General features: G+C 41.1%; 1 protein-coding gene across 1 annotated transcript; it reads right to left on the bottom strand.

Annotated features, from left to right (window-relative positions):
- Positions 1–259: 259 nt before the first annotated feature.
- On the bottom strand, positions 260–12213 carry LOC119658274 (probable cytochrome P450 4d14). The gene is made up of 7 exons (XM_038065565.1): positions 11863–12213; positions 11499–11693; positions 6935–7144; positions 1325–1394; positions 987–1269; positions 688–928; positions 260–625 (listed from the first exon to the last, which is right to left on the bottom strand). The coding sequence occupies exons 1-7, from the start codon at positions 12017–12019 to the stop codon at positions 276–278; spliced, it is 1506 nt and encodes a 501-aa protein (XP_037921493.1). The 5' UTR covers positions 12020–12213; the 3' UTR covers positions 260–275.
- Between the last annotated feature and the right edge of the window lie 311 nt (positions 12214–12524).

Genomic DNA, 12524 nt, shown 5'->3' with positions numbered 1-12524 from the left:
AAGGTGGTTTAATGCCAAGCAAACCAAAGGGGACACAACGAATCTCCCTGGAAGTTACCCTTCTTAACTTTTCCACTTTAGTTCGAATGTGGTTGGTGTCACTACAAGTTGGTGCGTCCATCGTTGTCCCCTGGGCGTATCCTTTTACTTCTTTGTTTTAAAAACCGACATGCTCCGTTAAAACGCCTCTTTTTCCAAGTTAGACACAATACTCTGAACTTGACCATCGTCAAAGTTTGATCAAGAAAAACAGGTAATAATATGTGTAGAATTTTTTATTTGCTTCTTTTACGTTCGGCTAATCTAAGGCAAATACCATCTGATGACTTTAAAACCACGTCACCCTGAAGAATTGGCGATTTTTGATGCGCTGCGGGTAAGAGTTCATAATGCATAATTAACTTGGCTATGACTAGCTTCAATTCAATCAGTGCAAACTTTTGTCCAATACAATTTCGAGCCCCGGCGCTAAAGGGCACATAGGCGAAAGGATGCCTTTTCTCTGTTTGTGAAGGATCAAAACGGTCTGGGTCAAATTTCTGAGGATTGGGGAAATGCTCAGGATTGTTGTGTATTGCAAATATGGGAATAATGATGTTTGTTCCTTTGGGTACGTTGACTCCATCTGGAAGAGATTTATTAAAAGGATATGATGTGGAATTTATGTATGATTTATAATGCACTCACCGATAATAGTGTCTTCTGTTAGTTTTCGTCCAATAATTGGAACTGAAGGGCGTATCCGTAATGCTTCCTTAACTATCATGTCCAAATAATTTAAATCTGCAAGTTTTTTGTAAGTAATTTCCATATGGTCTGCGTCTCCAAATATGTCTACCAGTTCTTCGTACAAACGGTCTTGGATGTCCTTGTGTTGTGATAGTTGATATAGCGCAAAAGCTATTCCGGATGTTGTTGTATCATGTCCCTATGAAGATACAAAAAATTGAAAGCATTCCAAATAAAAAAAGTTCATGCGCTTATACCTCAAACATGAAGGTATCTACTTCCTCCCGAATGTCGGAATTGGATAGAGGCCTTCCATTCACTGTTGAGTTGAGGAGCATGTCTAGGAAATTCAATTTGGTTGCCTTATCAGTCGCTTCCTTCTGAAGTAGTTGATCTCGTCGCTTCAGTATAACGCTGTCTGTGAATCCATGAAGGATTTTAAGTAATTCCTTCTCACGTTTTCCGTCTGGGGTGAATTCATACAGGAATTGCCAACGACTGACTAAACTGAAGAAACGTCTTTGGAGAATGAGTGTCATTCTACAGGACGAAATGTGAATATCAGATCATTCGTTATAAAATTACTAAAATTTACTCTTTAACAGCCTTCACATATTCGGAATCAGGACTCGACTGTGCGTTAATCCCAATACCCATTGATGTTTCTAAGAAATAAGAAGGTAACCTAGTTAGTATCTAGTTAACGAGTAGTTTCTAAAAGGAGCAACAAAAAAATAAAATTATGTTAAAATTCTTTCACTATGTTTATGGTGTTTCACCTGAGTTTTTGGAAATGTTGCGGAAGTGCGGAATTTTAAAATTTTAGGAGTGTGCGTTCTCTTTAGGGAAGAGTTGTGGTCTTGGCATGATCAAAAGAATTCATGGTTGGTTCTGGATTGGGTATAAGTTATGAAACCCCTAGTATACGGCAAAGGAGGCTCCTGACATGGTTTTTGCATTGGTCACTGGAGAGTTCAGCTGCTGGTGTTAAGGCTGTATGAGTTGAACTTTTTGGCAATAAGATTTCCTTTTCTGCAGCAAGTTCAATTAAAATGAGTGCTGAACCATTTAAAATATCTTCGAAACAGATATTTTTTCGTTAAGAGCCGGCAATATAATTTGACTTCTAAGGGTTAAATAATGAAGAAGATAGGATGCCTTACAGCAGAAGTGGTCTAAAACCACGTGGCGTACAATGACGGAGGAGAAATGTAAGTTTCTCTTTGTCTTCCTGTATGTGGTGCGGTTTCAACCGATACCATGTAATTATTGTTGGGTGTTGCACCTCTTCAAGTCCGGCGTGCTACAGCCGACAGGACCAGAAGGGGCTGCAAACAGATCTAGTTTGTGCTAAACAAGTGGGGCGGTTAAGGCCGGAGTATGTGAAACGTGCGTCTGCCAGAGGGAGCCAATTAGAAATAACTTGGGTCCTAACGGAGCGTGCTAACTTCGATGAGTTCCTCTTCTCACGAAACCTCGGCTCCAGTGGGGGAGGGGGGATGTTCTGGCTGGGGCAGATTCACAGGATTGGTTACATGCCCTTTGTGTCTGTCCAGTGTACAGTAACATCCGCAATCTCTACGACATGGGCATTCATGTAGTGAACGGTATCTTTGATTGTAGCCAGTGCCTTGCTACCAGTGATATGCGTCGACCTAACACATACTCGCGTGCTGCCTTGCAAAGAAGAAGGGAGTTCCTCTACGTAACTCCATCTGCAGTATGATGGGTGGATGGTCATAGGGCCATGGATAGTCCTCAGCTTCGTATGTTTTGTGTTAGTGTTGTCTTGTGTTATCTTATGTGTTATATTGTACGGAGAACGGCATGTGACTGATAGAAAGGCTTCATTGCAGTTCTCAGCAGATGTTGTTTGATACCATGGGAACCGGAATGACTTTGTGAAAGCCTATGCTCCAGGAGGATTTTTCTAGAATGTTTTCTTGGTGCGGTTATTTGTGATTGGCCTCCTTGTGGGAGTTTTACGGGTGTGGTGCTCATTTCGCGAGCTCAAGTGTGAAGTTGCGCTGTAAAAGTCGGAGGTCATACCCCTTAATTGCGGCAAAGACCAGATAGAGGAGGATAGACAGGACTCGCATCCACTGGATGCTGAACCTGCACTTAGTATAAACCAGTGCCGCTGTGCTAGTCCCGGCGGCGCTTTGATTGTGATCTCCAAATCAATCCGTATCCAAAAAGGACCGTAAGAGAGTGCCAACACAACAACTACTCACGTTAAACTCCCAGGATCTTTATGTATCGCTTTCTGATCCCACAGTCTCAAAATTAACGTCTATAAATTATTCAATTTAAATTGTCACATTAGCTCCTTTTCAAAATTTCCATCCAAATCGTTGTAATGCTATGTGCCTTCATTGCACAGCAGGAGCAATTGTTTGCATTTGGCTTAAGCCAAAGCCACTCAAGCCAGTACACAAGTTGGGTTGGTTGGGGCGATGGTCAAAACCATCAGAGTTAACCAGAGTTAGTGGGGAGGGTTATCCCAAAAACTTACAAAAAAATTGGTAAAATTTACCGTAAAGGTCCGTGCGCAAATACTCATACCCCACTGTGTCTAGTCGATATGCTGTGCTATCCAGGCTCAGAAATACGGAGGTCCTTTTGGACACTTCAGTCCCTCACGTACCATTTATCAAAACTTCAACTGAGCTTGTGATGTTGTCTCTGGTCAACTAAGATAGTCTTCTGACTATTGCAAATCCATTTATTAATTGCAAATGGTGGATCTAAGTTCACGTCCGCGGCATTATCGTTACAAAAATCCTTGAAAATGCAGTGTCCACCATGTCCAATCTACCTTGAAAGAAGAGTGCTCAGTTACCACTTTGAAAGTTGTGCCTCCTATGCACCCTCGAATTTTGCGCATTGCCTCCACTGCTGTCAAGTATATTCGCCCAAGCGCAAGATTTTTCGGCTTATTGGCTATAGGAACTTCGCCTCCCTTCTATATCATTTGCATCAGTACCGCTCATATGCCATATTGATTTGCGTCCCAGTGGATGGGAAAAGGTTAGGAGAAGTCAGGATTGTGCGAGCCTGGAGAGAGAGACTCATTTTCAGAGCGTCGAAGAATGAGATGGCTTCTTCAAATTAGTAGAACTGACGCCTCTTCTGAAGCTCAAGGGGCAAGCTTTGCGTTAAGGATAGTATAATGAGAAACACACGGATTCCACTTGATAACGGAATGACACGCTGCGTACTGTCGAGTAGATAAACCTGTCGGTTGCCCTGAATACAATGTGTAATCTTGCCATTTGGTTAGTTTTCCGAGCGAAGTACGAAGCCAAATAACTTACTGTGGCGGCGGTATCGATTAGCTCTCAAACAAGTATACCAAAGACTGTGAGATTCGTATATGGAAGTCAAACAAAACAAGAATCCACTGATAACGGGGGCTGGGATTCGACATTTTGGACATAGCGGCATAGGTGTCTTTAGGAACCCACAGCCATAAGAGCAAATTCTTGAATCCTTTGAATAGTCTTCGTACGTATGCCTAACCTGCTAAGAGCAGACAGTAGACTAAATCAGAATCAAAATCTTTGCGGCATATGTAATAGGATAATCAATTGGTAATGTTCTAAAGCCATCAGAGTAGTCGACGTAGAGAGAGCTAGAAAGGAGGCTGTTCCAAAAACCTAAAAAGTTGGCGTAATAGACAGTGAAGATCTACCCGCATATATTGAAGCACCGCTGAAATGTCCCGTCGACATGCTTCTTGCACGCTTCTGTGTTAGTCGGGCTAGGATATATGGAGGGATCATTTCGGACATTTCAGCCATCTCGCGTGTCATTATATAAAACTTCACGTTTCCTTAAACTGGTGCGTTTGTCGCACTGGAACCAGGAAAACAAATAAAAATCGGAAAACACTCGAGTTAAAACTGGAAAATAAAAAGGTACCGGCTGAAGGGCCCGCATGGAGTCGTAAAACATGACACCCAACTGCTGTAATCGAAGATTCATGACGGATCACATCCTCAATGCTCAATGCTTCTCCCGGCTCAGATGCGCATGAGGTACGTCCTTTGGGGTTCCTACCCAGCCGAGAGGTATCCTCTATTTTTATGGGCTGATGATGCCATGAACACGCATATATGTATATATAGGTAAAAGGATGATAATGAACTATTCAAGATTTTATTAATTATGATATAGAATACAAATGTTCAAGATGCTTTTCTGTTCCCCTTTTCCCCGTCCCACCAATGCAATTTTGCAAGGGACATTTCGAATCAAGTAGGCCTTGGAATGCTAAGCAGGTTGAAGTCCCAAAAAAGTCCGTGCGTCAAGGTAGGCTAGGCGATTGCGCTACGATTAGGTAATTACTTGTGGTTTTCCTCTTCCATGGACGAAATTTTCGTTTGGCGCAAAGTTTCAGTTACACTAATGACTTTTGTTGTTGCTAAAGAGGGGCTGGAATTTCCAACGGCTCTCCATACATTCCCGAGCTTGGCTAACATAGAGGCATGTGTCGCTGGGACAGTTCAACCTATTCACAAGTGGACATGAACGGTTATTATCGTGGATTGCCCTTTTGGCTCTTCGCGAGCCACATGTATTTATATTTTTTAATTTTTTTTTATGAATGAACAATATATCAAGATTGTTGTGTCAAATTTTGAGAGCGCTTGGAGCGAAACTAACAGACATATGAAATTCTAACCATTCGAAGATCTGAACGGCTCCGCCCCGATCTGTTGAACTTTAAAGGGATTTTCCCACACTCATATTTTCAAAGTCGATGACGGCTGTAGTTTAATATCTATTGAACCGATGCTTTTGAAATTTGGTGCACACTTTCCCCTAACGCTGTCGAGTCTTTTTAACAGTTTTTTTAATGTTTTTTTGTTCAAAAAAAAAAAAAAATTGTGGGGAAAATCACACTTTTTCCGAAACTACGCACTTTACATCCACTAAATTTTCTGAATTTATTGCGACTGCTTAAATACAATAGATTCTCAATTTTAATTTATCTGCGAAAACCACGTTTTGTTCTTATGGATTCTTATTCAGATAATTATATTATTTTGATTACAACGTCGTTATTATTCTTCATATCATACCTCATTTTAAAGGTTTTCTCAAGCGTTGTTTCTGCTTAATATCATTTCTTCATCAAATGCATGGTTTCCGAGTTGCATTTTTTCGATGAAAAAAGCGGCATGCTGTAACTTGAAAACTATTACTTATACGAAAAATTTCATTCAAAATTTTTTGCTTAGAATAGACCATTCAATCTATTTCTGTAGCTATTTAGAAAAAACTGGACTACCACTTAAAATTTCGATATTACCGCATCACCACCACTAGAGAAGTCTTTCGTAATGTTAGTGCCAATATGATATCACATTACAAGACATCACTAAACATCATCAAGTAATATTTTTATGCATTGTTTAATACATCGCATTGTTCTTTCTAGTAACTTGGTGCGGTTGCTGCTGTCCAGTGACAATGCCACCTACCGCTTGCAAGTCTGTTCTTTCAGCTGGGTTGGACTTGCAATGCCGAGCAAAGCAATGGAAAATACATACATTTATAAATAATAAGGAATGCTCCTTTGCAAGAATTATGATTACTTCTTCCTTGCATGTAGAAATGTCTTATTAGAGTACATGGGAGTTTTTTCTGCTTTCTTTCTTCCCTTACATAAAAGGTTCATTTTTCACTTAAACCACATCATGTGAACGGTTAGGGTAATGGAAGATGATGTTTGTGATATTATTTTGTAATATCTATTTTCGGTGATGTGATATCTCATCATATACTAAGGTTCCACACGTTGTCTCACAATCAGCCGAAGGGTGTTAATGTGTTCAAAGAATTCAGAGTGAAACCACCTTGCTCTATATCGATCAAGCTTTCGAAGTGTTCCTTGATACCAGATAATATTATAACTAAAATACACTACACATATTGAAATTGAAAATACTAAGCACAAACATGAATGGCAATAATTGGTTGTTTACAATTTTCATTCAATTCGAAAAAAAAACTGATAACAAACGTTTTGATTTACATTCATGCCATAAATCGAAGGTCGGTCAGATTAAGTGGCTTTTATTATGGAAATATGATATATTAGCATGGCCTATCAATTTATTATTTGCAATAAAGCATTACAAAGCAGAATCTATTTATTCATTCGACTTTACTGGAGAAAGCTTATTAGATTACTTACCACATATCACATCAAGTGCAAAGAGAGTCGTGTAGAGGTAAATATCGATATCCCCAGCACCAACTTTCGGTTTTAATTTTTGGACCAAAATATCCGATTGTTTACTCATCACTTCTGTGAATTGCTCCAAAATATTGAAATGGAATGAGGGCGTAATAATTTTCCGCCGCTGAAACCATTTTTCTCCCCATGATAGAAGTAGTCCAGTTCCTGTAAATCGAAAAGAATGGAAAATGCTATATATATCAAACTTATTAAATTGTGGCTTAATTTATTTGAGATGATATTTCATTGGTTGACTAATTTCGACTTGATCGTCGTTTGATCTCTACTCATATTTTCTTTCTAAACAATATTATTAAAGGATGCACGGAAAATAGACCCTTTCACAGGACCAAGACCATGTGTACATATTGCACAAACCAGGAACATAGAATTATGAATCAATTAGGAGATGAAAATTTTTGCAAATGACCTGTGCTATGTTACGGATGTGAAATATAGACTTTAGCATAAACTTCCGAAAAACTGGTCAATACTTTCAAGAGGCGGGTCCTAAGGAGAATAATAGGAACTAAACGAGAGGACGGTCGGTGAAGTATAAGATACAATCATGAGCTGTATCAAGTATTTGACGACCCCAAAGTCTTTAAAATAATGAAACCTCTGAAGCTTCCATGGACGGGCCACAGTCAACGTATAGACGACGCTCGGATACCTAAAAGAGTATTCAAAGGGAGAAGGGAAACGAAGACTGGTGGGAGAACCCAGAAAGGGTTGGACAGATTCTATTGACGAAGATAGCTCATGCTTGGATTTCGAAATAGAAAGACGCAATCGATGGATGGACTTGGTTGGAGGAAGAACACCCCGAAGGCCAAGGCTCGAAGCGGACTGTATAGCCTCGAATAGCATGTCGTACAGTATGCGAAGAACAAGCGATTGATGGTGTATAGCATATTATTCTTGATAATTGAAATGTTTAAATTCTTCATCGTGCTCAACAATTGCACTAGCATCCACCCACTGTAGCTGTTTATATGAATATATACATGGTGCGTGTTACATAAATGGCCCCTATGTGGCGCTATCATTGCCCGTTTCTGGCAGTGTGTTTCAGCTCCCCTAGGACTTTCTGAGCAGCTTGCACTTTTCATCAACTGCAATATGTAGCTCTAGGAACTTCGACCATTCTGTGATAGTGGGTTTCATTGCATGGCGTACCCTACAGTAGAGGTTTTTCTTTTCCTTATGTGTGTGACCTAGCCCTTACCACTTCTTCCTTCGGACCAAATGAAAACATGAAATGGACGTAAATGATTAGGGTCGTAGAAATCTGGGCTGATTATCGTCAATAACGAGGGAAAAGCTAACACACCATACCCTGAAAAGGAACGAAAATTGACACTGACAATCCACCAGCACTAAACGCAGCTCAAGTGCCCCATCGGCACGCATTTACTTGCCTCTACGTTAACCAGCAAGTAAATTCTTAACACGAATTACATGACCGTACCATTGAAGACGCCTCTCTCTCGCAATTTTTCCAGGATCGGTGTAACACCATATCGATCGCGGAAATCTTCATTTCTAATGTGATTATGGCGTTTTACGCCACTAGTTCAAAGGAACATTTTCGTTTCCATTACTTCAAGACAACGTTCATTGGCCTTTATAGTCGGCCAACGCTCAGAACGATAGAGGGCAGCAGAACGAATAACACTGGGTAAATTTTAGATTTGAGATGTTCGTTGATATGTTGATCACAAAGAACACCTCTTCATGCAAGCTGCGCTAAGACGCGAAACAATTTCATAATGTAGTTGCTCACTGGCTGATAGGATTGATCAGAGATATTCAAATTGCTTAGTTCTGGGCAGATCACTGCCGCTGACAGAGATAGTTCCTATGTCATTAGTATCGATCATCAAAAATTCCGTTTTACTCAAATTCAGTCTGAGACCGTACTGCAAGAGGCTATCATTTCATGTTTGAATAAGAGACGCTAAGAAAACATCATTTACTAAAGTAGTGGATATGGCGCTAAACGTTGGATGTCCTGTGTGACAATGTCCATAACAAAAACAAAGAGGAGTGATGAGAGGACACATTCTTGATGAAGATCGACAGACAAACGAAGTGGTTTGGTGTTGGTGGTGTTTTAATTACAAATTACAAAGTTTGAAAGCTCACACCCGGTTACCCACTCACTTCAGTGTAAGTGGCATGACCTTTTTCAATACTCTATCGAAGGGTGCTAATAAACTCACATTCACATTCGTTGAACGGAATGGAATGGAATAGCTCAAACAAGAGGCATGTTCATATATTGTGACCAGGAGATGTTAAGGTAAGGTCAGATTTCCGGGAGTCATAAGAGATACGCGCAACGGCACCAGTTTATACTGAGTGCATGGCTCAGCATTCATAATGGTGGATGCAAGATCTACCCAACCTCTACTGAACTAAGGTGATCTCCCTCGCTTTCGTTTCCGACTACTTGTAAGAGGGACAGTTAAGTCCTTGAGGGTTTTACGTGAGCACCTGTCTGGAAGACTTAATCCCACGGTCTTCTTAGGAAACGGATTGATTTTGTGACGACAATCAAAGCCCCGCTGAGACAAGCAACAACGGTACCAGTCTATACCAAGTGCATGGCTTAGCATTCATACTGGTGGATGCAAGACTTACCTAAATCTTTACCAAACTAAGGAGTACGGCACCTGCGTTCAAACGCAACACACGACGAGGCCCGAAGGTCTCTTCTCGCTTGAGCATAACTACAACCTCCATGAAACTCCCACTGGAGGGCCAACCGCAAACAACCGAGCTGGACTCACATACAATGGGAGTTCACCCGAAGTATGAGAGTCTAGGGGCTATCCCGGTTCCTATGGTACCAGTATATCCCTGGTAAGGTTTCGTGACAAAAATGCCACTTCAGATGAGTCCCCGTGCAGACTCGGGTCTGATCGTCCTGATTAGGTCTTTGGAGCATTCGCCTACTGCATTACGGCCGGCAAGCCAAAGTGAGTACAGCGTCTCCCGTGGTGGCACTATGGAGGTTCTGCTCGGCCACTTGGTTTTGGTTCAGCTGACAGGGTTGCCGCCCGTCTTCCTCACCGCCCCCTCTGAGCACCTGTAAGAGGGACAAGGGAAACAGGGTCTAGCTGATTTAAATCTTCAATCCCAAAGAACTGGTTACCTAGTGTTCGCAACCTGCCTTTAGCTAGAACTGGCCAATCACAGACAAAGCGCGTGAGGGTCTTTTTTCCGTAACTTCGACGTCTAAACATTGTCTGGGGCCAGGCCATTGGATGAGGCCTGCCTCACCCAGACTCCAGAAGGAAATGGGATCTCCAAATGCAGGCGTGAACAGAGATTGTAGTTTTAAATACTGGATTCACGCCAACGTTCTGACACCTGTGTTGCGAAAGAAGCGTTCTTAACGTAACCTTCGCATCGGAATCATGGCCAGATGGGTGGCGAGATTTGGAAAACTTCTCGGCAATCGGCCATCAATATATCTTATTCGAAGTGGTTGATGCCACCTCTCGGTGTGTACAAGCCTGGCGCCTTTTCTGTGCATACCGGTAAATTTATCGAAGCTCTTGGAACAAGTGGAGTCACGCTGTAAAGCACTTTGGGGTTGGTGGCGCGGCAGCTGGCACTTCTGTAAAATTGAGCTTGATAACGGCAGCCTGCGAAGCTTCCATGCCCAGGCGGACAAAAAGACGAGATCACTCTTCTCTGTATTGGCATCTACCACAGTGACAGAGTATAGATCAGGCAAAAAGAAACTCCAGTAAACAGAAGCAAAGCTAGACGAAGTGAATGGGGACCCATAGCGAGTCGATTATGAATTGGTAACCCGAAAAATCGTAACTTTGCGGAAACCTGGCCGATTATGTAGATGGACCGTACTGTACGGACAATATTCCGTGCACACCCCGTACGGGTTGATGACAGAAGGGCGGAAAGTGCGAAATTGTTTCCATAAAAGTGTTGGAGGAGGCAGTCCATTCTATGAAAAACAAGAAGACGCGAGGACCCGATGGTATCTCAGCACTACATAAAATGGTGTTTCAAAATCAGCCAGATCTCCTACTTAGCGCATTCAACGGGAAAAGTGCTAATGCTTGGGAGTTTAGCCGCCGAAAATGGGCTGAATTTTCGCCGTGTTTGCATCTTGCAGCTCGCAGGTACAAATTTCCCCACGCGCCGTCCATAACCTTGCTGATCATGGAGGGAAACATCCCTGACAGAAATATTGCCAAGTCATCGGCATACGCCACCAATTTCCGCCTAACTTCTAAAAACCTGAATTCAGGTTCATCGCAGTCCTAATAGCTGGACACACAAATTCACTTTCACCTTTTACTGATTCTCATCTTGGCTGATTATTGCCAATCATTACACACGTTTCAAAAGTGGAGCCTTTTGCCCTCTTTATCTAGCTTCTTTTCTTATATACTTCTAGCTACGCTCTTAGACGTACTTCTACCGCAAATTTCAATATTAAAAATCTATCTTAACATATCTAACTTAAACAGGTAAAACTCACCCAACCAAGCTTCCAAATCCAAGTACGTATCCGCTTTCCGTGCTGTTTTTGAATTTGGATTGGCTAAGATTTTCTCGACATCCGCCGGATTAGATACAAATAATTGGACATCATAGAGTGGTCGGATGAACGCAATGTTCTTGCCGTACTTCCTGAACCATCCGTCTTCATTGCTGAAGAAAGTTTTAAAGATTCCTGGAAAGAAAGGTCGTGTCTTGAGTACGCGCAGAACTTGAAATAATAAACCAAGGAGTTTTGTTGATAGATTTATGACTCCATCTCCACTGTCTAACTTTCACTTTTAATGTCTATTCACACTAAGGTCAAGATAGTTTTTTATGAACAACTTAATCCTTTTCCTTACCGGGCGGATTAGGCGGAATCTGGGCCACATGCCCTAGAAATAGGTCAGTCGACGGACCTCGAAATTTATCTAACATCAAATCAACAAATTGCTTTCTCCGGTATAGAATCGCAAGACAGTAAATAAAAGCAACAACAAAAAAAGTTAACACAATCATCGTAATTTGTTAAATTTAAAACTAATTCGAATTTTTAACTGTTCTCGAATGTGGATTAGAGTAAACTGCGGGAGTAAAAATTTGCTTTGGGGGGGGCTTTGTCACCGCGCAAAAATATAAACAATTATCTTTTGGTGTAGAATGTTATCTCCAAGCTAAATACTAACTTGTGCTGATAAGACTTTTTGGTCGGATTTCATTATATACACGGCGAAGATAGAGATGTTGCTTCCAGCGAAAGTTCAAATGTATGATATTTACGCTCTAAACTATGTAGTAATCGATCCCACTTGTCGCATCGAAATTCTGATCAATGACTTGCGTTTGTTAATGGTTAATTATACTATATATGGTACATAGAAGATTCTACAAGTTTAATCAATAGTTGAATTTAGACAAGATGTTGGGGGTTTACGTAACTCCACATATACTATGTATTATATATGCCATTATGACTGAAACAGTGGGAAAAAATTATTGTTTGCTACTAAAATTGCTGCCAATT

The sequence above is a fragment of the Hermetia illucens genome, chromosome 5 (genome assembly GCF_905115235.1).
Source record: "Hermetia illucens chromosome 5, iHerIll2.2.curated.20191125, whole genome shotgun sequence".
Taxonomy (NCBI): Eukaryota; Metazoa; Arthropoda; class Insecta; order Diptera; family Stratiomyidae; genus Hermetia; species Hermetia illucens.
Note: the sequence above shows the minus strand (reverse complement) of the source record. Positions and strands in the feature narration are given on the sequence as shown.

Coding starts and splice junctions, on each gene's coding strand:
- LOC119658274 (XM_038065565.1), bottom strand. CDS start 12,019: ATGATTGTGTTAACTTTTTTTGTTGTTGCTTTTATTTACTGTCTTGCG. Junction 7,145..11,498: donor GGATTTGGAAGCTTGGTTGG/GTGAGTTTTACC, acceptor TTCGATTTACAG/GAACTGGACTACTTCTATCA. Junction 1,395..6,934: donor TGCACTTGATGTGATATGTG/GTAAGTAATCTA, acceptor CTTATTTCTTAG/AAACATCAATGGGTATTGGG.